General features: G+C 51.6%; 9 protein-coding genes across 9 annotated transcripts; 4 read left to right on the plus strand and 5 right to left on the minus strand.

Annotated features, from left to right (window-relative positions):
• Window positions 1–406: 406 nt before the first annotated feature.
• HER10_EVM0009397 (uncharacterized protein) lies at window positions 407–1596 on the minus strand (the record flags this gene model as incomplete). The annotated part of the gene is made up of 3 exons (XM_035478886.1): window positions 407–730; window positions 808–1306; window positions 1424–1596. 3 exons carry the CDS (start codon window positions 1594–1596, stop codon window positions 449–451), a joined length of 954 nt encoding a protein of 317 aa, XP_035333106.1. The 3' UTR covers window positions 407–448.
• A 2327-nt stretch (window positions 1597–3923) lies between these two features.
• HER10_EVM0002639 (GMC oxidoreductase) lies at window positions 3924–5754 on the plus strand (the record flags this gene model as incomplete). The annotated part of the gene is made up of 3 exons (XM_035472343.1): window positions 3924–4200; window positions 4291–5458; window positions 5544–5754. 3 exons carry the CDS (start codon window positions 3924–3926, stop codon window positions 5752–5754), a joined length of 1656 nt encoding a protein of 551 aa, XP_035332305.1.
• Window positions 5755–9001: 3247 nt separating this feature from the next.
• Window positions 9002–10483, plus strand: HER10_EVM0000881 (FAD dependent oxidoreductase; the record flags this gene model as incomplete). The annotated part of the gene is made up of 3 exons (XM_035470648.1): window positions 9002–9803; window positions 9864–10104; window positions 10176–10483. 3 exons carry the CDS (start codon window positions 9002–9004, stop codon window positions 10417–10419), a joined length of 1287 nt encoding a protein of 428 aa, XP_035332094.1. The 3' UTR covers window positions 10420–10483.
• A 446-nt stretch (window positions 10484–10929) lies between these two features.
• Window positions 10930–12629, plus strand: HER10_EVM0001864 (FAD dependent oxidoreductase). The gene is made up of 2 exons (XM_035471599.1): window positions 10930–11199; window positions 11262–12629. The coding sequence occupies exons 1-2, from the start codon at window positions 11020–11022 to the stop codon at window positions 12198–12200; spliced, it is 1119 nt and encodes a 372-aa protein (XP_035332215.1). The 5' UTR covers window positions 10930–11019; the 3' UTR covers window positions 12201–12629.
• A 75-nt stretch (window positions 12630–12704) lies between these two features.
• Window positions 12705–13223, minus strand: HER10_EVM0000549 (transposase; the record flags this gene model as incomplete). Its single annotated transcript, XM_035470325.1, has 1 exon — window positions 12705–13223. The coding sequence occupies one exon, from the start codon at window positions 13221–13223 to the stop codon at window positions 12705–12707; it is 519 nt and encodes a 172-aa protein (XP_035332051.1).
• A 1493-nt stretch (window positions 13224–14716) lies between these two features.
• Window positions 14717–15160, plus strand: HER10_EVM0000459 (uncharacterized protein; the record flags this gene model as incomplete). The annotated part of the gene is made up of 1 exon (XM_035470242.1): window positions 14717–15160. The coding sequence occupies one exon, from the start codon at window positions 14717–14719 to the stop codon at window positions 15158–15160; it is 444 nt and encodes a 147-aa protein (XP_035332040.1).
• A 189-nt stretch (window positions 15161–15349) lies between these two features.
• Window positions 15350–16876, minus strand: HER10_EVM0011662 (glycosyl hydrolase family 43 protein; the record flags this gene model as incomplete). The annotated part of the gene is made up of 3 exons (XM_035481086.1): window positions 15350–15457; window positions 15530–16486; window positions 16580–16876. 3 exons carry the CDS (start codon window positions 16874–16876, stop codon window positions 15350–15352), a joined length of 1362 nt encoding a protein of 453 aa, XP_035333410.1.
• Window positions 16877–17882: 1006 nt separating this feature from the next.
• On the minus strand, window positions 17883–21410 carry HER10_EVM0006351 (uncharacterized protein). Its single transcript, XM_035475938.1, has 5 exons — window positions 20184–21410; window positions 19534–20082; window positions 19126–19451; window positions 18686–19048; window positions 17883–18617 (listed from the first exon to the last, which is right to left on the minus strand). Exons 1-5 carry the CDS (start codon window positions 20493–20495, stop codon window positions 18041–18043), a joined length of 2127 nt encoding a protein of 708 aa, XP_035332752.1. The 5' UTR covers window positions 20496–21410; the 3' UTR covers window positions 17883–18040.
• A 394-nt stretch (window positions 21411–21804) lies between these two features.
• HER10_EVM0000674 (fungal specific transcription factor) lies at window positions 21805–25241 on the minus strand. Its single transcript, XM_035470445.1, has 8 exons — window positions 24908–25241; window positions 24740–24822; window positions 23789–24519; window positions 23599–23731; window positions 23277–23495; window positions 23055–23210; window positions 22755–22956; window positions 21805–22679 (listed from the first exon to the last, which is right to left on the minus strand). The coding sequence occupies exons 1-8, from the start codon at window positions 24998–25000 to the stop codon at window positions 22107–22109; spliced, it is 2190 nt and encodes a 729-aa protein (XP_035332069.1). The 5' UTR covers window positions 25001–25241; the 3' UTR covers window positions 21805–22106.
• Window positions 25242–25282: the final 41 nt, after the last annotated feature.

Raw genomic sequence — 25282 nt, forward strand, 5'->3', positions numbered from 1 at the left:
ATCGTAAGATGCCGATCCCGCAACGTCGATGTCTGCTACCCTGTGCTCTCATTTATATCCTAGAATTTTTCTGATTTCCACCGGTGATATAGAGACTGGACCTAACAGATACTCCTGAATTGAGAGTTGTAGACCTTTTCCGTCGGCACACTGGCTCTCCTCTGAGGTTCGAACATCTATCCGCGACGATTTATATTTTCATAAAACCCCAAGACCGAGAGCGAAATCGACGCTCTCATAATCTGCATGAGGGTGGTCGACTTTTGAGAGTCTCAGGAGTAAAAAAAAGCTTCATTCTCTAAAGTTCGCTCGTACATTGATAACAATTTCACTATTCTCTAGGCCTAGGTGGTTTTACCTCCACAAAAGAGCTATCAGAAGAATAGATGAAGCCATACGATCGGGTACAAAGTCTTGCTGATGAGTCGTTCCACATGGCACACTGACCTCAAGTGCTTTGTGTTCGCTCATCCCAAATCCTCTGCTCATCATCTTCTTCCTCATCGTGAGGCCTTGAGAGACTGTACGTGTTGTCAGACGCTAAAACGTAGAGGATCATGAGAGCCGCAAACGATGGCCAAACGGAGAGGATCACATCAACAACTGCGGCTCCAATGTACGTCGAACCCCAGCCCCAAAAATGATTCGTCACCACCATGATAGAGGTGATGAAGCTATACAGTCTGGTTATGAGCCAGAGAGAGACTCCAATGAGCAGAAGAGTAGATGCCTACCAAGTGAATTCGGGTTAGCAACATTTTCAGATGGGTTCAGATCTGTCTCTAAGACCAAGTAAAGACTGCCTACCTTTTGGGTAGGACTGCCCCTGGCAGTCTTAAAGGATACAACGGCATAACCAACCAAACCGACGGCCGCAACAAAGAGAAAGCCAATGTTGATGACACCCATGTATCGGGCGGCAAATCCCAGCCTGATCGCATTGTCCCAATCACCTGGTACGTAGCGGTCTCTGCGAGGGAGGATATCGAGCAAGACCATCTCAGCGACCTCACAGGCAAAAATTGCCACAGCTACCAGGATCACTAGAGCCGACAGGCCGAGCACCACCTTTCTTCCGATGCGATAGGCTTGGGAATCATCGCTATCGGGCCCGCTGCGGAGCTGAGTTAAGGCGTGAGCTAGAGAAAAGAAGGCGAGAAGAAGGGCGACATGGCCTAGGTATCCGACCAGCCCACCGACGAAATAGACATAGACAAGTTCATTCGGAAAGGAGAAATAGCCGTTTTTCCGCCAAGCGTAAGAGACTGTGATAACAATCCAGTAAATGAAAATGAGGAGTTCAGATCTATAAAGCGTCGGCGATGTTAGTCTCATGACCGGAAATGTGTTGGAACAGATACCGTTGAAGCTTTCTCGAGAGGTGCGGTGATGTTATAAGCACCGATGATAAGAAATTTCTCACATGCTCCAAAGTCCCAGGGCAATCTTGGTAAAGTCAACCCATCGGCGTGTGTGATCGTGCTTGGCACCGGGCTTACGCAGGACAAGTACGGAGAATCCCAAGGCGGGGAGAACTACAAGGCCGGATAGGACGGTCCGTAATACGGATCCTGTTATATAAGGTTGATAGTCCATGCTTGAGCTACCTACTCAAAACAAAATTACTGTATTTGAGAATCTAGATCGAAGCGATGCTGCATTGAGGAGTGTATTAATTTCGTCTTTGGTGGGGATATCAGTGATGCAGAAACAACGTAAGAAAAGATTCGGGGTGACAAGCGCCTTAAGTAATTACTCCAAATCTGATCAAAATATGTGAGCCCACGATCTTGGCATTCCTCTGTCCAGCTACATGTAGCAATGAACAAATGTGCTTTCGGTACGAGCCGGCCTCTCGCGGTCTCACCCTGGCCGGGCGATAGCTGTGCCGCAGCTAGACTGAATTGGTGCGCATGCATGGCTGCATGACACCCGGCCAAGGAATATCTGGCAGTTCAGAGCCTGTGCTCGCTGATGAGAATATGCAGGAGGAATATATTCACTCCATGTGGTTCGCTCACCGTACGCGGCCCGCCTCAGTCGTGGGTCCGGCGCATCACTGCGCCTCCTCAAATTGTAGAATAATACCAAACGTCTTTTGCCAACGCCGGCATCAAGAAGGTATTGAATTAAATGCGTAAGTTAGGCGATTGAATGAGTTGAAAATGTCGCATGATGTCTGTGGAGCTGGTCCATGAGCCACGTGGGCTGCTAGGAGTGACTCGCTCCGAACCGCCCAACTGACTTCGGTCATTGCAGACATGAGTGTAAAAAGGCAGGCTCATCAGTATGTAGAGTAGATAGTCAGTCATCTGTAGCATTCCCAAGCCCCCAACCACGAAAGATAACTCGGAGCGGCTGGTGGCGAAGCCTTTTCGCCCCCATCTCGTGATCTCTTTCTTGCGTTCTGCTAGGATTTCTACTTATTTCGCTTCGTATGAGTGGTAAATAGTATGACTATAGTGCTTTTGTTTATCACTGTCCTCCGCCAGTAAGAAACCAGCCCGGCACATGTAGCGAGGATTATAGAGAATCTAGGTTGGAGGCCCCTATGAGGAGCGAGCCCGTAACAGTCGAGAGCCTCTGAAGTACCTAGGGATATGAACATATTAATTGATGTAAATGATTACCAGCCAAATTGAGTTGAGGGATAACCGAGCCTGTTACATACTCTGAAGAGATAGGCTCTTTGCCCATCAAAGCAACAAGCCTACCTAGTTCGATGGTACTTCGGTAGCTCAGAAGAAGCACATTCAACTTTTATTCAAAATCGGGAGCAGACATCCGGTGACAGTAACTCAATCAGGGAGAGTACAATTATACGATATGGCAGTAGGCTTGCCTATACTTCTGGAAAATTCACAAGTCGTCTCATTGTACTCATTTATTTTTGTGTACCGAAATTTAGTGGATAGCTCAAAGTCAAAGAAGGATACACCTGGCAAGCCGCTGTTACTCTCCTCCATTGGGCCTCGTTGTATTCTATGCAAAATCATGTTGGATGTAGCCTGGTATGCAGCGACTGAACAAACCCCTGATGTGTTTTAGCTCGTTATAGCCTCCGCTATCGATGCATGACTCCGAATTGACTGATGATCTTACTAAGAGCCGATCGATTCCAGTCATTATCGATTGCGATATCACCTTAAAGTATGCCTTGGCTTTGGCCTTATTGTAGAATTAAGAACTCGGTGTTTATCGTTCCGTGCATGTGGCCTTACGACTCCCACACGGTCAAGAATCAACAAGAGAAGACCTTATCCAGCTTTTGCTGCCCAAGTGCATAAAGCAGTTCTAAGTAGCGACAAGTATGAAGGATACGATGACTATGAACAGCGGCATGGCTACCTACCTTACTAGCGACAAGTCGCTCCATTTGATCATATCACCATCTAGCGATAGCAACACCACCAGATACATCACTGCAATGCATCATGTCGAGCACCTTCAAGCGGTACTTCGGTCATAGCTTGGAAGCTATCCTATCTATCAATCATTGAGTCAAAAAAAAAAAAAGATCGGCGAGAATCTACGTGTCCGCATCACGGGGTGTCTTGAAACTTCAACATCTCGCCTCTGTGTTACTGTTACACAGCGTACCTGCCAACATTCCAAAAACACCCCTAGATGCCCACAACTCCGACTGCCGTGACCGCTTTGCCTGAAATTTCATGGCCTTTTCCCGAATTCCCTCGATGAAGCTGCTTTGAACTGCCAGAGACACAATTGAGAATCATGTCTCTTTTCATCCCTTGTTTTCCATTAACTCTACCCTCCCCTTGAAACTTTGAAGCCCAGTTCTACCGGGCGTTCGTGGGAGTAAGTACTTAACAACTCGTCTCCTCGGGAAAACGATTCTTTGGTTTCACCCACTCAGCTCGATTTTCCCTCTTACAAGCAAGACGAATTTGGATTTCATCAGGATGATCATTTGGGACTGCATTGTGGTGGGAGCTGGAATTGCGGGGTCCGTCGTCTCAAACCGACTCCTTGAGCAAGATCCGACCCTCAAAATCCTCCTAATTGAGGCTGGCCCCAACACTCATCAGCTTGTAGACTTGAAGGCAATCGAAACGGACCCCGAAGTCACCCGTAATCACACATGGTCGTTTACTTCAGTGCCACAAGTAAATGTTGACAACCGAACTATGTCCGCCCTCGCTGGCAAAGGGCTGGGTGGTGGCACTGCCATTAACGGAGGTAAGTGGCCAGGAACATGACGGGCGTATAGCCAACGTCTGTCAGTTTTCCATTTGCCTTTTAGATCCTCGCTGACGAGACATGAACAAGGCGCTTGGGTTCGCGGCCACAAGGTCGACTACGATCTTTGGGGCGAGATGGTAGACGACGAGAGGTGGACGTATGAGGGCCAGCTGCCGTACATGAGGAAGACGGAGACGCTTTGGGACCAAACTACAAACCCGTCGGTTCACGGGCATCAAGGACCAGTCAAGATCGAAACACCAGTGGAGATGGGCCGTATCTTTCCACTGCGCCAGCCGCTGATGGACTCGTGGAGAGAACTCGGCGTCAATCCATTGCCTTCTCTTGACTCTAACGGCGGCGACAATCTCGGCGTAGGCAACATCCAAGAAAATAGACATCACGGCAAGCGCCAACTGGCGTCACAGGTCTACTATCTCGGCGGCATCACCGTCCTAACTGACAGCCTCGTCGCTCGTGTCCTTGTGGATCGGTCTCCTAGAGGCCCCCTTGTCTCCCGCGGCATACAACTCGAGAACGGCACAAAGATCTTTGCGCGTGAGACGATCCTCTCAGCAGGCGCCTACAACACGCCAAAGATACTGATGCTTTCCGGCATCGGACCGGCAGACATGCTCCGAGAGCACGGCATCAATGTCATTCTGGACCAGCCAGCCGTCGGCAAGAACCTGCACGATCACATCCTCCTCCCCACATTCTGGCACTTCGCCGATCCTTCCGCTGGCTGGGCCAAGGGATCAGGCAATCCCTTATTCGAGCAGCCGCAGTACGATCTTGGCGGCTTCGGCGACTTTATCACCGCCACCAAGCTTCCCAGGAAAGGCCTAGCAGACGCCATTGCCCTGGACGAAGGCGGGATCTCCCCTAACCCGATGCTGCACCCACTTCTGAATCGAGACCGTGCCGTTTCCTCACATCAACTCCTATACAGCGGGATCTCAGCCGACGGATCTGCAATCATGCTCGTCTCCGTCGTTCTGATTACCACTGGTCGCGGGTCCGTATCGATCCAGTCTGCCGATATCAAGGACGACCCTATTATCGACCCAAATTTTCTGGGTTCCAACTTTGACCGGTTTGCCGCACGAGAGACGATACGGGAGGCTGTCAGGCTCATGTCATCTAACATGACCATTATGGGTCGAGAGATTATTGACGGCGATGGGACGGATCACCCACTGACGGAGGATTCCACCGATGAAGAGGTAGACACCCTGGTACGCGGTCACACTGGGTAGGTCACTCCTTCGCATAATTCCTTTCTTCTACACACCTCTACTACATCTCCCGGCTTCTTACTAACGCGAGGCATCCTGTAGTGGATGTTATCATCCTGCCGGCACAGCCGCCATGGGCACTGTAGTAGACAGTGACTTACGAGTGATGGGGGTATCAGGACTTCGGGTCGTCGATACGTCCGTGTTCCCCGTTCCTATTTCTGCAAACCTACAGGTAGCTACTTATGCGCTTGGAGAACAGGCAGCAGATATCATTGGGTCGAGTTTGTGGCGTAACGTGTGGTATTGGTGATTGTCACGAGTCGAGAAACAAATGCTGCTAGGAAGTTTACGGGTCGTTTAAACCGATGCCACTTATGAACAATAAAGATGTTGCTTAAGAGATTCCCTTTTGAATCAGTCTGAGAAGTGACTTAAAGTCGAAAAGAAGTGTCAGCACCGAAGCTTTCGTGTCAGGTCCCAGTACCTTAAGTAATTGGACATTGATGTAAGAACAAGAGAGAAGCTTTAGAAATGCCTTTTACAAACGCGGCAATGGCACATATCATCATATATAACCAGTATGATACCAACTACATAAGTCAACATGCGCTTATCCACTCATACAATCGGGCACTTCTAGATTGATATGATTCACAAGTGCAGAGTTCACATCAGTCATTGCCTAGGTAGATGAACTCTTAAATGCAGGGTATCGAATGCTGTGGCCCCTTTGACATCTCTTTGGAATGTGAACGATGTCTTGTCAGTGATCTCTTGCCCGACGTCGCTTAGAGCAAATCCGGACGACATGCAGTGTGCCGATATCTATAGCAAAGAAACTCAATTTACGGATGACTGTGGCTGGGACTATGAGCTTAGATCGTAGTGCAAGCTACCTCCTTGGTACGACGTAATTTGCATTATCGCATCAAGCTACAAAGAGACAATGTGTGTAACAAGGCTGGGCCACTCTGTTCAGCGACCGGCGCGGCAACGCAATCTCTTCCTCCTCATAAACACAACCCCACCATTACCTGAATTTTAATATCTCTCTCTCTCTCTCTCTCTCTCTCTCTCTCTCTCTCTCTTCGACAGTGCCAAAGTATCCCATAGGATCATTTTCTCCTTTATACACATGCTTAGATCAACAATTATTCTTCATCGTCAAGATGCAAAGCCATGTCAACAGAAGATGACAACGACAGCGAACCCTGCCGCATTCGAAGTGGCAACGATGATGGAGAGAGAATGGCAACAATGGCCGAGGGCATCGAAGAATTGTTTGACACTAAAATCGAGAGTACTGTCTATTTTCCAGAGCTTTTTTGTCGCCCCAAAGATCAGACCGATTCCGATCCTCTTGAATCCTCGCTCCACGCTGGAGACGAAACTATTCCCAACTCCAGGAAGTACTCTTCTCGTCTCAGAGAAGAACCTGCTTCTGACGCACTGGAAGAATCACTTTGTCTTGACAGTTCATTTACGGCAGATCGCCCGAACGACTCTCCCTATTTGGAGACTGAAGTCTCTTCGCCTTCTCTGAAGTCATTTTGTAACCTAAAGACAAAAGCTACTTCCAATCCCCCGGAGACCACTCCTTGGCTGGGGAAGGAATCTACTTCAGATAGCCTGGTAGCCGAAAATGCTTCGGACTCTCTGAAGGTCTCTGATCATTTCAAACATCAGGCTGTTTGCGATTACTCAAAATCTACTTCTCGTCTCGAATCTTTACCAGCCGAGCTTCGGTTTCTTCTTCTATCGTGGATGCCGGATCTACCGACGCTTCATAGTGTTATAAATGCATCTCCTGTACTGCATGCACAGTATAGAAAGGCCCGCGATACTCTGCTTTTCACCTGTTTGAGCAAGGAACTTGATGGGTATTATGTTGACGCCTTCGCCACCCTTAGGTCTCGGGTAGCAATATTCGGACCGAAGCGAACAGACGACATGTGCGAACAGTTCCTGTCGGATGATTATGACACCGTACTTTCAGGAAAACATAACATCGGAGATTTCGACAGACCTAGCGGCGGTCAAATTCGCTGGATAGCGGCTTTCCATTTTTCTGTAGCTCGACCCATCGCTCGTCTGTACGCGAATTGGGCGCTTGAAAACCTCCGGCAGGCGGTCTCATCTGTATCGCAATTCACGTCGGGGGAGACATCCATCTCGACAAGAACAGGAGCCGACGACGTCACAAGTCTAAGCCGAAGTGAGGAGATACGCATCTACAGGGCAATCTACCGCTTCGAGACGTATTGCCACTTATTCGGTCGAAACAAGGGTGTGCGGTCCTATGGCTTTCGGAGTGATAAGATTTGTGATACCTTCTTCGGAATCTTCGACCCATGGGACGTAGAGGCGTTTGGGTCCGTCTACCTATTCATCAAATCTAAGTACGACAGACTTTTTGATGAGGTGAAAGATGACGTTGCGGATACCAATCCGAGATTTAATGATCGAAGTTCGGGGCTAACACCTTTCGATTCTTGGGATCTCGTCACTCCCGCACTACGCAGTGGTAAGTTCGAAGGCAGCTTTCTCCTTTCTATCAAAAGATTCTGTAAATTGTCATCAACACAAACTTCGTAGTCTTAGATAGCTGACATGGAGTACCGCAGAGATTATGAACGGCACAACTGCGCGAGGCCTGAGACCATTGTTGCGTCTGCTGCGAATTGATGACCACGAGACTCTGGTGAACAAGATGATGTCAACCCTCGCTATGAATCGAGATATTGATGAGTGTCTCGAGCATGTGCTAGATTGGTCAGCGCAACACGAGAGACGGGTTTCGTCGCCGCGGTTTCCAACAGCCAGGGACAAACTTGAAAGGGCCAAGACTTCGATGAAGTTCACGGGTGACGACGTGCCACCTCTTTCACCACCGCTGGCGTGGGTCTTGTTATGGAATGAACAATACTCCAACGTCTTTGGAGGGTTTGTACCAGAAGAGTTAAGGCGATGGGGCTATGTGATGTGGGATGAGCAGCGGTGGAACCAGATGGGAGCCGGAGCGAAAGGCCTCATTCGCGAACAATGGAAGTCCCACCCTGAAAGTCTTATTGAGACCATGGAGACTGTTGTGTACTGGGGTTTGAATGGTAACGCCGACGACGCCGATGACATTGCAGACGACATGGAGGGATAGTCTCAATTTACTTACTGAATTCCAAGTGTTGATCAGTTATCGTAGTCCGGGAATGAGTCAAAGATGAATAGACTTCTTTACTTCTCATCCCCAGCGGGGTTTTCTGAATAGAGCCCAACTCTTAGGTGTGCCAAAGGCAGGAATGTTATAAACCTACACCTCCACCAATATCATCGAGACAACACTGATGAATGTGACCTGCTCCATGTTGCAGTGGAGATGGTTCGGCCCAACGCCGATTGCGTGCCGACTTGATCACATGACGTCAGAAGATAAGACGGGGATGAGGTGCGGGCAGTGTCCGACAACGGGGATCAAGATGCGACTCACTTGGACTCACAGTCTTTAGTGTGGTTTTCGCAGACTCAAAATCAACAAGCTGACACATCTCCGTATTGCAGAAATGGCCACTTCAACAGAGTCATACCTCATCATAGGCGCTGGCGTTTTTGGCGCCTCCACAGCTCTGCACCTAATCCGCGCCTATCCCAACGCCAGCATCACCCTCGTCGACCGCAACGCCTACGACGCCCCCATCCGTGTCGCCGCCTCGTGGGACTGGAACAAGGTCGTGCGCGCCGATTATGTCGATATCGAGTACATGCGCCTCTGCCTCGAAGCCAAAAAGTACTGGTCCGAGGACCCGATCTGGAAGCCATACTACCATGAAAGCGGCGTCTACTGGGTCTCGCCAAATAACTTTGCAGAACAAATGCAGGAGAATTACAAGAAGCTCGGAGTAGACTCTGGATTATACTCTTTCTCTGTCGAGGAGGCCAAGAAGCAGTATGGCGGCATTTTCAAGGATGCTGATTTCACTAATGTGGAGGAGGTTTTTGTCAATAAGAATAGTGGATGGGGTGAGGCCAAGGAGGCGTTGCAGAGAACGATTGAAGAAGCTGTGAAGCTTGGGGTGAAGTATGTCGAAGCAAAAGTTGAAAAAATTGAGTTCGATGACGATGGTGCTGCAACCGGTATCAAGACGTCAAAGGGCGAGAGTATTACCGCCTCACGAGTTATCCTGTCTACGGGCGCTTACACGGCCAAGTTACTTGCTGATAGCGCACCCGAGAGAAAGGATCTTCAAGCTGGTGAGAGGTTCGTAGCAGCAGCTGTTACCGAGGGGTTCACGCCTGTCTTTGGGGAGAATGCAAAGGATCTTTACGACGGGCCAGTTGGCATTTCTATGGTGCCGCCATCAAGAGGTATGGAAGGGCAGACTCCATGTCAACTCCGCTGTGTTTCAACTACTAAAGTTTGTATAGGCGCAAGCAATGGAAGTGTTCCCCATTCCAAAGACAAGACCTTGAAGTTCTGGGGTCAGATCATCTTCAGAAACACTCAGACTCATGCAAACGGAAGCCAGATATCTGCACCTCCTCCGGCAGTTGACTATGCGCAGCTCGAGGTACCAGATGCTCTGAAAGAAGACGTCGACTATGCTGGACAAAGCTTGTTTGGAAAGGGAAGCAACGCTTTCAAGAACGAGAACTATCGTATCTGCTGGTATGTATAGGGGCTCCTGAAGGACTGGAGGCCAGATAAAAAATGCAATATCTTGCTAACACACGTGTTAGGGAGGCTGTCACGCCCGATGAAGACTTCATCATTTCCCCACACTCTGCAAGCAAGAATCTCTACGTCGCAACCTGCGGATCTTTTCACGGCTGGAAGTTCCTGCCCATACTGGGTAAATATGTTGTGCAGATGCTCGACGGATCTCTCGAGGAGACTTTAGTAAAGAAGTGGTCGTGGGACCGATCATTCCCATCGCCCACTCATAGGGCGTGGCCTAGAAGAGAATTGAGCGATCTGAAGTAATTGCTTCCGGCGGAAAAGAATGTAGCATTGGTGGTAAGCGTATGATAATGAGATAGAGAGGGAGATCTGATCAATAAACTCGTTCATTATTAGTGCTTCAAAGATAAGTGCAGCTTGTTTGGTGCGCGATCATGCCACCATTGAAGATGCGGCTCATAGCCATGATGAGGAATGAGACGTCGATCCTAGAAAGAGCCAATTGGCAAAAGTCCATGGAACCCGTCCTTGCCCGTCCTATCTCCCCGGCATTGTAATTGAGGATCGATACGGCTGCATGTAAGTGATGAACTTGCGCGAATGACTGCTGGATAGTTGTAAGCGTGGCGTCTCGTATATGCCGCTATGCGCGCTGCTGCGAGACAAAAGCAACCTAACCTGGCCATTGTGACGCAGCGCAGGAAACGGCGTGGAAAGGCTTCGGATCAGGAGACATGTGCTGGTGCATTGGCGTCCTTCACATGTATTTAATGATCACTGCAGCTCGCATAAGTGCCTAAGCCGAAGAGTTCAATCAAGCTTACTGATGTGCTTTGATCTCGCATTGGTGGTACTTACCAACTTCGCCCAAGGCGGAAACGTTAAGTTCAACTCATAGCTAGCATGTCACTTTTCTACTTCATCATCATCAGCCAATTGCTGAGTTTCACACTCGGAGGCACTCAAATGGTATCCTCGAAACCAAAGATAGATGTGCATGCGCACTACGTCCCAGACTTTTACGCGCAAGCGCTCAGAGACGCTGGGCATTTACCTGGGCCCGATGGCATGCCCGGGATCCCCGTCAGTATCAATCCTTATGTGCACCCGGAAAAGCTCTGCGATATGCTCATACGGGGTGATAGGAATGGACGCCCGAGGCACATCTTAACTTCATGGAAGCGCAAAACATTGAGAAATCATACTTGTCCATCTCCAGCCCGGGGGTATACCTTTCCGTACCATCAAAACCCGCGACAGAGAAAGCCATCAAACTCGCACGACAGGTCAACGAGTATGCTTCAGACGTAAAAGCCAAGTATCCCGAAAAGTTTGGCTTTTTTGCATCCCTTCCCCTCCCAGATGTGAGCGCGTCCGTGGAAGAAATCAAAAACTGCTTCACCCAACTCGACCCGAAACCTGACGGCATCGTGCTTATGTCCAACTTTTACGGGATGTACCTCGGCGACCCGGATCTCGACCCAGTCTACAAGGCACTGAACGAGGTGAACGCCACAATCTTCGAGCACCCTACCGCGCCTTGCACTGAGCATAACCATTTGAGATTCTCAATCGACGGAGAAGACCCCGGTATCACACCGCCGGAATGGCTTTCCCTGAACAGGCCGGTGGCAGGCCGGCAAGGACGAGCGCCGACCATCGACTTCCCATTCGACACGGCTCGCACATTTGCAGACTTATTCTACTCCAAGATCCCGACGCGGTTCCCTCGCATCAAGTGGATTATGCCTCATGCCGGCGGCGGTCTCGTTCCAACTCTCGATAGGATCGTCAGTTATAGCACGCCGGACGTCAATCTCACGGAGTCATTCATGAAAGCTACACTAGCGAAAAACTTTTACTTTGATCTTGCTGGACCTTGGCCGGTTACCTGGGCGATTCCTTCTCTGCTCCGGTGGGTGAGCTATGAGAAGCTGTTGTGGGGAACGGATACGCCTTTCACACCTTGGGCCATGGCTGAGGCTGGGAGGATCAAGTTTGATCAAGACGTTGAGGAGGCTTTCAACGACACCAGCAAGGTCGAAGCTGTGAGGAGGGGCAATGCTGCGAAACTATTCGGATGATGCACTGACCGTCTGGTGTCATCAATTCATGGGCCTAAAGTCAGGTTATTTCTATCAGAAGCCTTGGTGATGATAGAGTGAGATTCATTTAGTGTAAATGGCATTACTGATACAGAAGGCTTTTAGCTACGCCCTCATCTATTATTAGTATACCTTTGATAGAAAGCCTAGTCATAGGAGTTCCTAGCAAGCGTCCCATCAGCAGTCCTTCTTTTATGTTACTTCGCATGGTCTGCTAGCAACATACATGGAGTGACCATCATATCAGTGCCGATGGATGAAGAACTCGGTGCAACGGAAGTCGTTGGTTGTAGTTATCTTATCCGGACAAAGAGTTGAGACCCCGAGGCTCGACATGCCCAACAAGGCATTTCTTGCCGGACTGGTGGTGTGGGTCTCCACATCGCCGACCAATAAGTCAAACCCCCCACTTCCTGGCACCCCCCTGTTTCTGGCACCCACAAAAACGATGGGATCACAACCCAACCTCCTCATTACTATTAACTATTGATCCTCAACCACACCCACTACAATACAACTGCCAGCCTCACTAGGGCATTCAGAGTCGCTGGATTCAGCCGTAATAACCTCCTTTTCACCCGCTTCGATTTGAGCCCGATGGATATCCCTGATGTTCGCAAACTTCGTGTTGGGATCGATCTGAACAGTCTTCCTCTTCCTAACTGCAGCGTTGGTAACTTGAGCCCTCAGGTGAGCCAGCTGCTGCTGGGCAGCTGCCAGTTGCCAGGCCTGCTCTGTGAAGCCTTTTTTCACCTTCCTGAACAGCAGCCGTTGAGTGCTGGTATCATTGTCGAGTTGGGTGAAGTGCAGTTGACCGCTGAGCTCTGCCAGCTTCCTGGGTGTCGACCAGACCACTGCAGAGGAAGCAGAATCCCATGGCTCAACAGGGGTAGTTTGTTGACCATTATGGCATCGCTTTTTGCCCCGACTGGTTGGTTTGGGTGTGGTGGGCTTAGCAGAAGGCTCAGGTAATACCATAGGGTTCATCAGGGGCTTAACCATCGCTACAGGTGTAGACCAGTCCACTTCCAACCACTTCTGATGTTCGAGACTGATAGACCAGCAAGTCGAGCCTTCTGGTAACAGTCCAGGAAGTTCCTTTTACCTATAATGGTAGAGTCGTTCCATTGAGACAAGTAACCGAGCTCCTTCCGATAGGCTGACTTAACAGGGCTGAAGACAGACTGGTCAAGTGGCTGGAGGACAGAGGAGTGTGGTGGTAAGAACAGTAAATGGATATTGTTATATAGCAATTCCACATGAAGTCTGTCGTCGTATGACTCCCATGCCCATCCACAAAACAGTCGAGCCTCGCCCTCAGCCTCGGGCATAGTCTGTGGGATAAACACCTTTCTAACCATTCAATGGCAGTTAAGTCTGTAGTCCAGCCATTATCTGTTGCTGTAAACTCCCACCCATCGTATGGAACCAGATGTAATGGAAACCACTGTTGTTGGACCGTCTTCCCTTGAAAATGATAAGAGGACGAAGTGCCCTACCCAAGGCTGAGATACACTCAATGATAGAGACCCATGCCCTCGACCCAGGTTGTTTCTTGCGAACAGACGTCGTCTCAGCCATGCCCAGCACTAACCCATTAGCTCCCTGACCTCGAGGATGCCAGTCTCATCCATATTATATCTGTTGGCTGGTTTGATGTCCTTGATCTCAGGGATAGCAAGGAACTTAAACCAGTTCCTAATGACCTCAGTAGATGCCCCATTAACGCGTCTAGAATCGATGGAACGACTTCTCTGAACCTTAATGATAGGGTTCCTTCTCACGAAGGCATAGATCCAGCCTTTTCCTAATGGTTTGGTATCCCCAGCAGCAGCCAGAACTCGCTCTGCGAATTCCTTCACCTGTTGGTGCGTTGGTGCGAGGCCCAGCGAAGCCTGAATGCGAACCCATTGTGCCAGCTTACTCTCCTGGTCAGGAGACAGCCTCTGCCAGTCAGCAAAAGCCACTTTCCTAGTCTGACCACCTTGGAGACGTAGTTGGAGGGTTGATCGTGGTATCCCATACTCCAATGAGGCTCTCTTTTGACTCTTGCCGTTTGAGATGTCCTCGAGAGCCTGACGAAGCTGATCTTCGGTATATTGAGGCATTAGATATAGAAGAAGGTATGTGCAAAAAATGAGCCCATTTGGACTCGAATTGAAAATGTTGTGATAAAAGGAGGTTGGGGGTGGGCATTGCGTTGTGGTGGATTTTCGCGTTTTTGTGGGTGCCAGAAACAGGGGGGTGCCGGGAAGTGGGGGGTTTGACTTATAGTACGAACAACGGACACCATCGTTACTTAAAAAACTGGATAAGACGGCGTCTTGTTCTTAGTTCACCGGAGTCGGAATAGGAGGGATAGATGACGAATGGTATAAGACCTCCACATGAATATAATTCTTCATCACCAAAATCACGATAGGAACTGCGCGCTTTGTAGACGACCACCGTCCCAAGATTTCGTGCCGAGACAAGAAAAGGAAACACAAAAAAACATGGCAACAAAAACCCTAGAATCACCCCTCATAGTAGACCTCAAATCCTCCACAACAAATCCCCCAGAATCCTTCCCCGAACAGTCCCGCGGCAACGCAACATGGCACACCCTCGTCTCCGCCCCGGGCACAGTAACCGACTCCCTCAGCTCCGGCGTGGCGACCTGCCCGCCCAACGGCAGCCTGGCGCTGCACCGCCACAAGCAGGCCGAGATCTACTACGTGCTCTCCGGTAGCGGGCAAGTCGAGATCAACGGCGTTCGGCACGCCGTGTCCAAGGACCAGCTGGTATGGATTCCTGGGGACGCGGAGCACGGCGTGTTTTGCGGCAAAGGGGAGACCATGACGTGGCTTTATGTTTTTCCGGAGGGGAGGTTTAGTGATATTGTGTATCGGTTCAAGCATGAGGTTTTGGGGGAGCCTGAGATTCGGGCAAAGCTTTGATGGAGGGGTTCTTGGACGAGAGTCGGGGCTATGTGTAAAGGGACATGCCGTGAATATTGAAACGGGATACTTATATGCAAGTTTATTTGGGACACCTTACTTCAATGACGGAAGAATGTGTAATGTTGAATAAGGAGTGGAAACTTCATTGTTTTGCATGCGACCCCCATTCGCGTGCTCTCTGAATGTCTACTGCGCAGTAGGAGCAAGAGCCTCAAACTCCTTGACACCAACACCACCATACTGTCCATTCCCACCAGAAGCCACCAAAACCGCACGAATACTCTTCGTCGAAACCTGGTTAAAGTTGACAATCGCAGGGTTATCCGTAACAGCAGTAGGATACGCAGACGTCGCCGTGACCGCGACCCACGCACCACTCCCATTCAAGTACTCGATCCGCCAGCTCGCAGGAGGCGGCACCCCGATATTCGACCCAGCAGGCTGGTCAGCGAACAGCACCATTCTCGCCCCGTTCAGCGTCACGGCCGAAGGCCACGTCAAAATGAGCGTGTTAGTCTGCGGGGATGCGGCGCCGTCGTAGGAGCACCAGTAGTCCGGCGGGAGGGGGTTCCCGGGGATCCATGCGTCGTTTATGGATTTGATCCAGTACTGGATCGGGGTGCGGTTTACGGAGGTTGCTGTGGCTTTGGTCGCGATGTTGCGAGTTGCTGGCGCGGCGGGCTGAGCGCGACGGGTCTGGATGACTTTGTTGATACGCGGGGGTGACTGGTTGTCGTCCCAGGTCATGGAGTCTAGTGCCACGCTGCGGCGGAAGTGGCCGCCTCCTGTGGCGTCTCGGGTGTGGTAGACTAGGTACCACTGGCCGTTCAACTCAAAGGCACCCGGGTGTGATGTGGTCGAGGAGACGATGTCCAGCATCACGCCCCTGAATGTCCACGGGCCCAGGGGCGAGGAAGCGGTTCCGTAGGCGATGCAGGCATGGTAGGATGTCGGGGTGCATGGCGAATCTGGGCCGGCGTTGTTGGCGGCGTAGAGCATGTAGTACGTTCCCTTGCGCTTAAGAAGCCACGGTGCCTCGAAAAAGCCCGTCAGGCTGTTGACTGCTGTGGCTTGTCCGATGGTCGTGACCATATCTGTCGCGAGTTCGATGCCACGGAGCTGACCGAATGTGCCCCAGTAGAGATAGACCCTCCCGGTATCGTCAAGGAGGACTGTTGGATCGATATTCTGAATGGTGTTCCCTGGCGATGGGACGGACTGCGAGACGATAGGCCCACTGGGGTGAGCATCTGTGAATGGACCCCAGGGGTTGGCCGAGACAGCAACCCCGATAGCGAACCGATCAGAATTCGAAGTTGAGGCCTGCGTGACGGGGGCGTAGAGGTAGAATCTCTTGTCCGGGCCCTGCACGATTTGAGAGGCGTAGGCAGTCCCGGACGCAGCCCACTTGAAGACAGATTCCGGCCGGGCAATATTGGTGCGTAGCTGCCACTGGGCTCCGGAGGGGCGCGGATCAGTGCTGCTGAGCATCTCCCACTCGTTCATGATGAAGGCATTTTGGCTTGCCGGGGCGGTGTCTCGGCCAGTGAGGATATAGACTGTGTTGTTCACGACCAAGGGGGCTGGGTCTGCTGTGTAGTAGGTTCCATCAGCGATGATGGGGTTTCCAGTGGAAGTGATTGTTGTTTGGGCCTGGACCGCAACGCATAGGCCTTGGAGGAGAGTGACGACGACGGAGGCTAGAGAAGGCATCTTGATGATAGCCTGAGCGAAGTCTGTAGAGAAGCCGCAACTGCAGTAAGTTCCGTCAAGCAACGTGGGGGAGAGACGGACCAGCGTTGGATGCCAGGTTATATGGCTTGGGATATTCCAACGTTTTAGTACCTACTTCGAGACGTAACTCGCCTGATTGAAATACACCGATCAATTGCAAGGGTAGAAAGAAGTGTCGTCGTTGCGCATGTGCGGAGACTCGACGGGATGTGACACTGGAGGTGCATTCCTTTTCGTTCCTCGTATCATGACATGTATATACCGAAAGCCCCGTTCAAGCCAGGTGCACATCGATCACCGACGGAAGGCATGTCTCCGGACTCGCAAGCGTTTGGTGGCCTCGAGAAAGCCCGTGTGAAGGAGAAGGAGGGGACGGGTGGATGGAACAGTGTATGGCCAGCAACTTGGAGTAAAGCAGACAGGCCCAGAACAGGTAAAGGCAGCTAAGCTAGAGCTTTCGTGGAAGTTGAAGAATACGAGGTGCTGCAACTTTGCGGAATAGGCTCTTCATGACATACTCGCATACTCGATGTAGAGAGACGAACGCAAGGGATCCGGAACAGCCACCGAACGGTCCTGCAAGCACGGACGGGACTCCGGCGGGATCTATCAAGCTTAACTCAAATGTCCACATCTGCTTCATCTGGAGAAGCTGGAGGGGGTTGCCGCTACGAAGTGGGAAGGTGACATCAATCTCTTACCCCCAGTCATATGCTTAAGACATCGTTAACAATTTGCGGGATGAATCGCTGGCTCTGATTGGTGCGCAATTCGATGCACTCTCGATAGCCAAGGCTTTGGAACAACCGGGCCACTCAAAGAAGTCGATTATGGTCCCATGGAGGTAAGGTAAATCTTCTTGATCCTTTGGTGCCTGCGGGCACTTGCCCAGCCTCGGAGCGTAGAGTTAGCCTCGATGGCTTCGAATGTTCACTGTCACGATGTTGCATCAGCCTTTGGTCATGATCTGGCAGCAACATTGGCAGCTCGCGCAGCCCAAATCTCTGTTCCGCTAATGACCGCCACAGTCACGGCAAATGCTCAAAAAGATCCTTCGCTCCCCGTCATGACCAAACACGCTTGTACCACATGCCATGCAGACCATTCCAAAACGCCAGGCTCCCTATTAACTGTATGAACATATCATGAGAGACCCTTTCCGGTGCTGAGAGCCCACTTCTCCACCAATGCCCACAGTTCAGCGCCGCTCTCGCCAGATCCCCCATCGCTCTGGTCATCGTCGGCCAGAAGGGCCTTGATCTCATCGCGGTCCGGAACAGCGTAGCTCGGTGCCTTTGTCTCGCTCTCCTGGATTGCCAGCCTCACCCAGGGATCGAGGTAAGGCCTCGCGGTGGCCGGGATGTCCTGCTTCATTGCCCAGGCCATGGCCTGCACCGCTTGAAGGAGGTACATTGACATTCGGACGACGCGCGCCGAGATACCGCCCATCATGCAGAGGCGGGTGAAGAGGTCATTTGTGGCAGCGTGTCCTTCGTTGAGATAGGGCATGAGGTGTTGCATCGCCACAAACATGACGCGGGTGATGTACGAGTGCGTACAGTAGCGTTGTAGGTATGACTCTGCGAGGGTTGTGTCGGAGATGCAGTGCTGGAGGCAGAGGGACTTCACGGTTGTTAAGTGTGGGGTGAAGGGAGTGTCGAAGATGGTTGATGGGCTGAGTGACTGTAGGACAGCATAGGCTAGCTCGTTCTCATGCATCCTGATTGATGTTAGCATGATTTCTCGTTTGATTATCTCGCCGATGACGATCGGAATTCCTAAACTTGCCTTAAGAAGCAAGTTGCAGGAGTGAAGTTGTATTCTATTTGAAAGCGTTTGGGTAACGCTTCCCTGAACTCCTGCAATCTGCAGTACCAGTGCTTCTTGCGTCTCAAATCTTCGATGCTTCCCTTGATGGTACTGCCAGACGTGAGGTACGACATGACATCATACTGAAGCCTGGCGAGATCGGATACAACCGTTGCAATTCCAGGGACGATTGGTATCAGGTTTGTAGATTCTAGATAGGGTCGGCCGAGAACGTCTACGTTGCCCAGAGGCTCGAGTGCGTCGCGTCCACAGTTGTCGAATAACCTAGGTATTGACGGGGGTGGGATATCTGCGGTTGAGTTGTAGAAATACGATACGCGGCTATCGAGGCAAAGTGTTAGTTTGATATTGGGGATTCTGACAGTTGGGTTGTTTCGTTATGGGAAGGGATTAGGTACCTCTCCATCAAGAATATGGCCCACACAGCTTTCGAGATGACGAGCATTTCAATCGCATCATTTGGATCGTCTTTGTTGAGCTGGGCGAAGCGTCGCTCCGGTTTGAAGCGTTTGTACCTTTCCCAGGCCATGAAGCGGTACATTTTGGCGCTGGCCTCGTCACCTGCAATACTCGCTGACCAGTCCACGAGGACAAGGGCAAGGATTGTAGGGATTGACGCCCGGCCATGGCTCTTTTCCACCAGCTGCATAACCTCTTCCCGGAATGACCTCGCCAGATCTTGACCTGTGTAGGTATGAAATTCTTTGACGGTTGCGACAAATGGCTTACAGAGAAGTGTTAGTCACGATATGCTCTATTGAGATTGTAGGCAGTGGTAAGAAAGATGCAAGAGAGGGAGGACTTACAGCACGAACTGCACACATTGCGTTGACCAAGATTGGAGAACACCACTTGGCGCGCTTAATATTTCCAGACCTCATGTCCTCGAGAAACAAGTTCTGCTCGACGGCGGGAAAGCAACTGGCATTGTCCCAACTGAAAAAGTCGGTAATCAACTCGGAGACAATACCATCGTCTGCAACTGTGGTCCAGGGTTTTGCCGGCACGCGGAGGAGGCTGTTTTCCATTGCCCTTTCGTTGAGCTTTGCTAGGCGCGAATCGCTCACGCGGTCATTGACGGGGAGAGAGGGGAGCAGAATCTCTGCCTGGCGGATGGACTCGAGGACTCTGAGGGGGTCACCAGACAGGCGTATGCGGCGAAAAATCTCCTTTGCCTCGTCCTCAGATTTGGTGCAGACCATGCGAAAAAGCTCCCTGTACTGGACATTTTCGCTTTCGAGATCGTTTGCCTTGCGCTTGAGCGCAAGACTCACGGTCTCGCCCTGGTTGGCCTCATAATGGCACTCGACGCCCCTTTTGGAGCAGTGTTGGCATTTTGGGCGATGGCCGTCGCACTGTGGAATCTCTCAGTCTCGGATCATGGTTGCCAACCCCCCTCTCTTTCTCTCATGTGAAGGGAGAGAGAAAAGTTTGCGTCAGTGGTTTTTTGACTCACCTTTGCCTTTCTCCGGCGGCAGTTATCGCAAGCAACTGCAATAACCTGTCGTTTAGAAGCGGTCCTAGGCTTCTTGGCATCGGCTGAGGATGAGTCGATGCTCTGACTTCTGGACTGAAGATCGCGACTTGTGTCGTTCCCTAACAACGGTTCCTCGCTACTTCCGATTCCTCCGGTCGATCCGCGTCCCGAGGCGGAGGGCTGGTTAGACGGCGTTGCTACCAGTGATGATGAAGTTGATGGGAACGATCCGGAGGGTTGGGCACCCGGTGCGGGTAGAATGACGCGACGACGCTTTGCGGGGAGCGACATGAGATTCAAGCTTGACCGCAAGTTGCCTTGTCCTCCCTCCCTTTTTTCTCTTTTGTGTTTTTCCGCTGCTTGTTTTGTTCGTTTCTTTTCCCGGGATGATTTATTGGTCTGTTCCGGATGAGACGGTTGGCCGTGGCACTTTTTGATGTTCCAACGGCAGTTTGCTGAGGAATTTCACCTCAACCCCCAAAACGCATGGACCAGCTCTTTCCCCTTGTTGCGTTTTCTCTTCACTTTCTCTCTCTCCTTCCCCCGGTGAGAGGGACTGCAATGCAAGTCTGCGCGGGTTGCCAGATTTGTCAGACTCGCCTTTTCCTTGGAGGGTAAAATACCGGTAGACTCGGATAGAAGGAATACGAAATGAAATGCAAGAGAAAAGAAACAGAGTAAGCAGGAACGACCGAGGGTAAATCGCAAACTGTATGCAGGTGCAGTGCGAGTGCGGCTTCCGCTCCTTCTCTCTCAATTATCCCACCCGGATGCTTGCTCAGTTGGGATTTCGGGAAGAGGAAGGAACACACTGGTGACTGGACAGTGAAAGGTCTCGAATCTCGATCGGTGGGCCCAGGTCAGATATCCATCACGTGGGTCCATGTGAGGAGGTGCTCCCATTGGCTGTACGGGTGATGCCAGCCAATGGGAGGGGTTCGGAGCACGCTCCTGATATTGAGTGGGTTCTGGGTACACCCCTCCACCGATGGCAGCATGGGAAAGTGAAAAAGGGAGAAGGAAAGGTCGATCTGAGATGGGGAAAGCGAAACCGATTTGGTAGGACCTGATACCTACGGCGGAGGTAGGAACAATGGCAGTTGGGAAGGGAAAACACGATGGAAAGTGCCAAAAACACCATCACCAAAAAAGGGTCCAGACGAAAAAAAACTCGGCCACAAACAGCAGCACAGTCTGACGGATACGGAGACCAGAGACAAAAAAAAAACCACAAAAGGAGGGGGAAGAAATGAGACGGAGCAATCAGACCAGCAAAAAGGGCCAACGCACCCCGACAGACTTTACCGTCACTCTGCATCAAATCGGGCATCAAACCCGTCAGCGGCTGTCCCGTGCGGGTTGAACCATGCCATTGACCACCATCCAAGGGACACCAAAGGACACCAAGGGGCACCAAGGGCCCCAGAGTTTGCGGACGACGCTCCGTACCCTCCGAGCTAAGCTGTGCTGCTAGACTCAAAGGGGAACCACCAGTCAGCGATCTTGAGCATAATGTTGCACAATTCAACCGCCGTTTTGCATTACACCTCAACCCAGACGTACATACATCGGCATCTGCCGCCGGCGCTGAACCTGAGACCCCTCTCTTGCGTCAGACGGCTTGGACTAGCCCATATAACACGAGTCATTCAGCTGGACTCGGCGTTGCTGCGACTTGGAAATGCCGTATTGACCCCTTGACGCGACATGCTTGATCGAGTATACCTACCGTAGTCACTGCTAAGTATTCGTCTTCTTAGCGATAGGCAAAACGCTGATACACACTGACAAGCTAGAGAAAGCAAAAGCATCCATCTCCCTCCAAGGCTCTCCACACAAAGGGCGAGATATACCGAGACATTCGAACACACCAAAGACGCCCGCTAAGATTACTCATCGACTTCACTCGACGACCGTATTCAAAACATCGTAACCACTCTCCGCCAGCCATTCCTTCACCAGACTATCCGTGTACTGGTCAGGCGTGGCCACGTCAAAAAGAAAAGCCAGAGGATCACCCTGAACGTCGCCATCCGTTGTCTGTCCTTGACCCATCATTCTGTCCGCGTCCGCAGTCCCACCTTGTTGATACGGCTGGTGCTGGTTTTGTTGCTGTTGGTCATTTGTGTTCGGGATACCGACGGTATTAACTCCCGTAGCGGCGGCGGCGGCTGCTGCTGCTGCTGCGTTTGCCGTTGGTCCAGAAATGCTGCCCTCGACCCCGCTAAGTCCACCCCAATGCTGCAACAGTGAGACATCTTCACACTGGTACCACTCTCTCGCCAAGAGCCGCGCCGCTCGCAAGGCCCTGTCGCTCCACGCGCACCACGCTGTCCGCAAATCTCGCAGAGCATCAACGCACGTCTGTAAGTGCCGTATCGCCTGCTGCCGGTTGGGATTCGATGGCCGGGCATCAATTAGGTGGATTACCACGGCCGAGAAGCACAGGTGGACTGCAGCAATGGGGATACGCCGCTGTTCAGAGTGTGAGATGGGAACCAACCATCGGCCAGGGGCAAATCCGAATACGAGAGGGGAGAAAGCACTTACCAGCGTGTATTGCTGCTTATAGATGCGCAGCAACCTCGAAATCTCAGCCGCCGAGTGACGGCATGTTGCCATGTGCTGGTTGTCGTATCCATCTCCATCGATGCTACCGTCATCGGTTGGCGTATTCACGCTGACCGAACGTCTCTTTCGCTTATGAACGAGCGGTCTATGTAAGAGGATTAAGTGTGCATGATATTGAATGCTGCAGTAGAATGATTGGTCAGTCGTGGCCCATTGACATGCTTACTTACTTCTTTAGAAAGTGGGGGGATATCGAAATGCTATCAGAAAAGAACGTACTGGAAAAGACAAACGTGAGGAAGCATTGGGACCTTGGGCGAGGCCGGCAAGCGAAGGTAGCTCGGCAGCTCTCTGTAGTGTGTCCGCAACTGCACGTCAGTTTTGCTGACGACGTCCTCAATTTCTCGTGTCGAGAGTTTGCTGTTGGCGGCATATCTGAAAGAGACAATGCGTGAGAAGAGTTCGCAAAGCAGATCAGGTGTGAGGCTGGCGCCGACATACATTATGTCCATTGATTCGCAAGCAATGGTAAACGTCTCTGATACATGGCAAGCTGTTGATGAGATGTGTGAATGGACCCCGAGAGACTTTTCGGAGCCCAGCCTGTTTGACGTCGGTAGCCATGGAGTATACTCTTCGTTGCTATCGATGCTAGGTTTTGGGCAAGAGATGGTGGATTTTGGCGTGCTACTTGGCCGGCCCAGCCCAGTTGAAAAGAGCCTTGGGATATGTCAGCTAGCTGCTCTGTCACAGTCTCATGTGAGATGTGATGAACATCGCAAGTAAGAATAGGAAGAAGTGGAAACAAAAGGAGACTGCTCACTTATCGACGACATAACATCCCCACCACGTCACTTTCCGCGCCTCGGCCTCTTCTTCGGTGAGCAGACCGGCAGTGGCCCATTTGGAACAATCAAGATGGAGCCCAAGGTTATGTGCCATTCTCGTTGCGTTTCCTGACATTCATTAGCAGGTCAACTTCACAAATCTCAAAATGGAACAGCATAACATACCAGAGTATAGCCACCCCAAAGCCTCCTTGCCATCCGACATGATCCTCAGCGCGAGAAGACAGGCAGCCTGCACCGTCGTAATCGTCGGCGCCTCACTCTCATACAGGAGCAGAATCTTGGCGTGCTCACCAAACGCATCCCCAGCGGTACTAGGATCATCCGGCACGGACCGCAGCTCAGGACGATCAGAATACCGCGCCGCAATAGCAAAGATGGAACACAACAACAACGGCGAACAATACGTCCCGTCATCCTCGCCGCGGTAGCTCCGCAAAAAGGCGCTCTTGTGGATGACGTAGTTCCACGGGTTCTGCCAGCGCCAGTAGAGCTCGAGGAGGTGGGCTTGCAGTTCGTCTGGGACGGTGACCATCTTACCCAGCTGCGCGGCCGCGAGGAGTCCCTGACGCTGCATCTTGAGGGAGGGCTCACGCGGGTCCGTGGCTGAGTCGCGCGGTTGTTCGTGGACGAGGTTGTAGGAGGACTGGGAGCCGAAGTAGTGCAGCTGGCCGTCCTCGGTCACGTTGAGGCGGCCGACAAGGCCGGTGAGGTCCGAGAGGGGACCGCCTCCGTCATCGTTGTCGTCGCCGGCGCTGTCGTCTTGCGGGTCGTGGTCTTCGGTGGTCTCGGCGGCGAGGTCGCCGGAGGCCGGCTGGGAGCCTAGGGCGACGACTTGGGCTTCTAGATGTCTGATCCGGGCTTGCAGGGATTCTACGTATTTCTTGCTGGGTGGTCTGGGGACGGTGACATACGGCCGTGGCTGTCAGCGGCAGCAAGCACGAACCGGTCGTGATGAGATCCACATCTTTGTGGGACTCGCGGGGAGACCGGAGAAGGGGGGGGGGGGGGGTTGGAGCTTGGAGCTTGGAGCTTGGAGCTTGGAACCTTTGAAAAGGGGAGAGGGGAAGGGCGAGGGAGGGAGAGAGAGGGGAAGGCTCCTGGTTCACGACTTACCGGCGTTTATTGTCCGCATGCTGGAACTCACACTCGGTGCCTCTCCTCGTACAAGAGCCACAGATGGGCTGCTGTCCATCGCACTGGCGGGGTTTCTTGTGTCACTACAAGGAAGAATGGCGAAAGGGAAGTGTTGGGAGGTAGGTTATGAACGGGGAAACGACTTACTCGCATGCGTCTCTGCCGGCACGCGAGGCAGGCGATGGAGACCCGCTGTCTCTTTTTGCCTTCGGGCTGCCGTTGGGGAAGAGAGGTCGACATGGCTCAGGTGTGTATCAAAAGCCCGTATAGTCTGTACACGCGGGCATGTTCTGAGGGGGGGAGTACTGTGTGTATGAGAGCAAGGAAAGCAAATAACCGCAAATATGGGCCCAGTCGGCTAGATTTTACTCGGTTGACAGAAGAGGCATTTTCCATCCAGCAAGTCAGTGTGGATGTGTGTTTCTGACAGGTCCCGACGATGTGGTAGAGACCGCAGTTTCAATATTATTCAACTACCGATGGGATGGATCATGGAGGAGGGGAGGGGAGCCAACGACGCGC

This window comes from Colletotrichum scovillei (genome assembly GCF_011075155.1).
Source record: "Colletotrichum scovillei strain TJNH1 chromosome Unknown Contig00006, whole genome shotgun sequence".
Classification (NCBI taxonomy): domain Eukaryota; kingdom Fungi; phylum Ascomycota; class Sordariomycetes; order Glomerellales; family Glomerellaceae; genus Colletotrichum; species Colletotrichum scovillei.

Bases quoted from the DNA above. Each gene is read 5' to 3' on its own strand.
- HER10_EVM0001864 (XM_035471599.1), top strand. From the start codon at position 11,020: ATGTCACTTTTCTACTTCATCATCATCAGCCAATTGCTGAGTTTCACA. The intron at 11,200-11,261 runs GTCAGTATCAAT...ACGGGGTGATAG, and splicing joins ATGGCATGCCCGGGATCCCC to GAATGGACGCCCGAGGCACA.
- HER10_EVM0006351 (XM_035475938.1), bottom strand. From the start codon at position 20,495: ATGTCGCTCCCCGCAAAGCGTCGTCGCGTCATTCTACCCGCACCGGGT. The intron at 20,083-20,183 runs GTGAGTCAAAAA...GAGATTCCACAG, and splicing joins GCCGCCGGAGAAAGGCAAAG to TGCGACGGCCATCGCCCAAA. The intron at 19,049-19,125 runs GTACCTAATCCC...TTGCCTCGATAG, and splicing joins GCCATATTCTTGATGGAGAG to CCGCGTATCGTATTTCTACA.
- HER10_EVM0000674 (XM_035470445.1), bottom strand. From the start codon at position 25,000: ATGTCGACCTCTCTTCCCCAACGGCAGCCCGAAGGCAAAAAGAGACAG. The intron at 24,520-24,739 runs GTAAGTCGTGAA...CACCGTCCCCAG, and splicing joins CATGCGGACAATAAACGCCG to ACCACCCAGCAAGAAATACG. The intron at 23,496-23,598 runs GTGAGCAGTCTC...ACATATCCCAAG, and splicing joins GGATGTTATGTCGTCGATAA to GCTCTTTTCAACTGGGCTGG.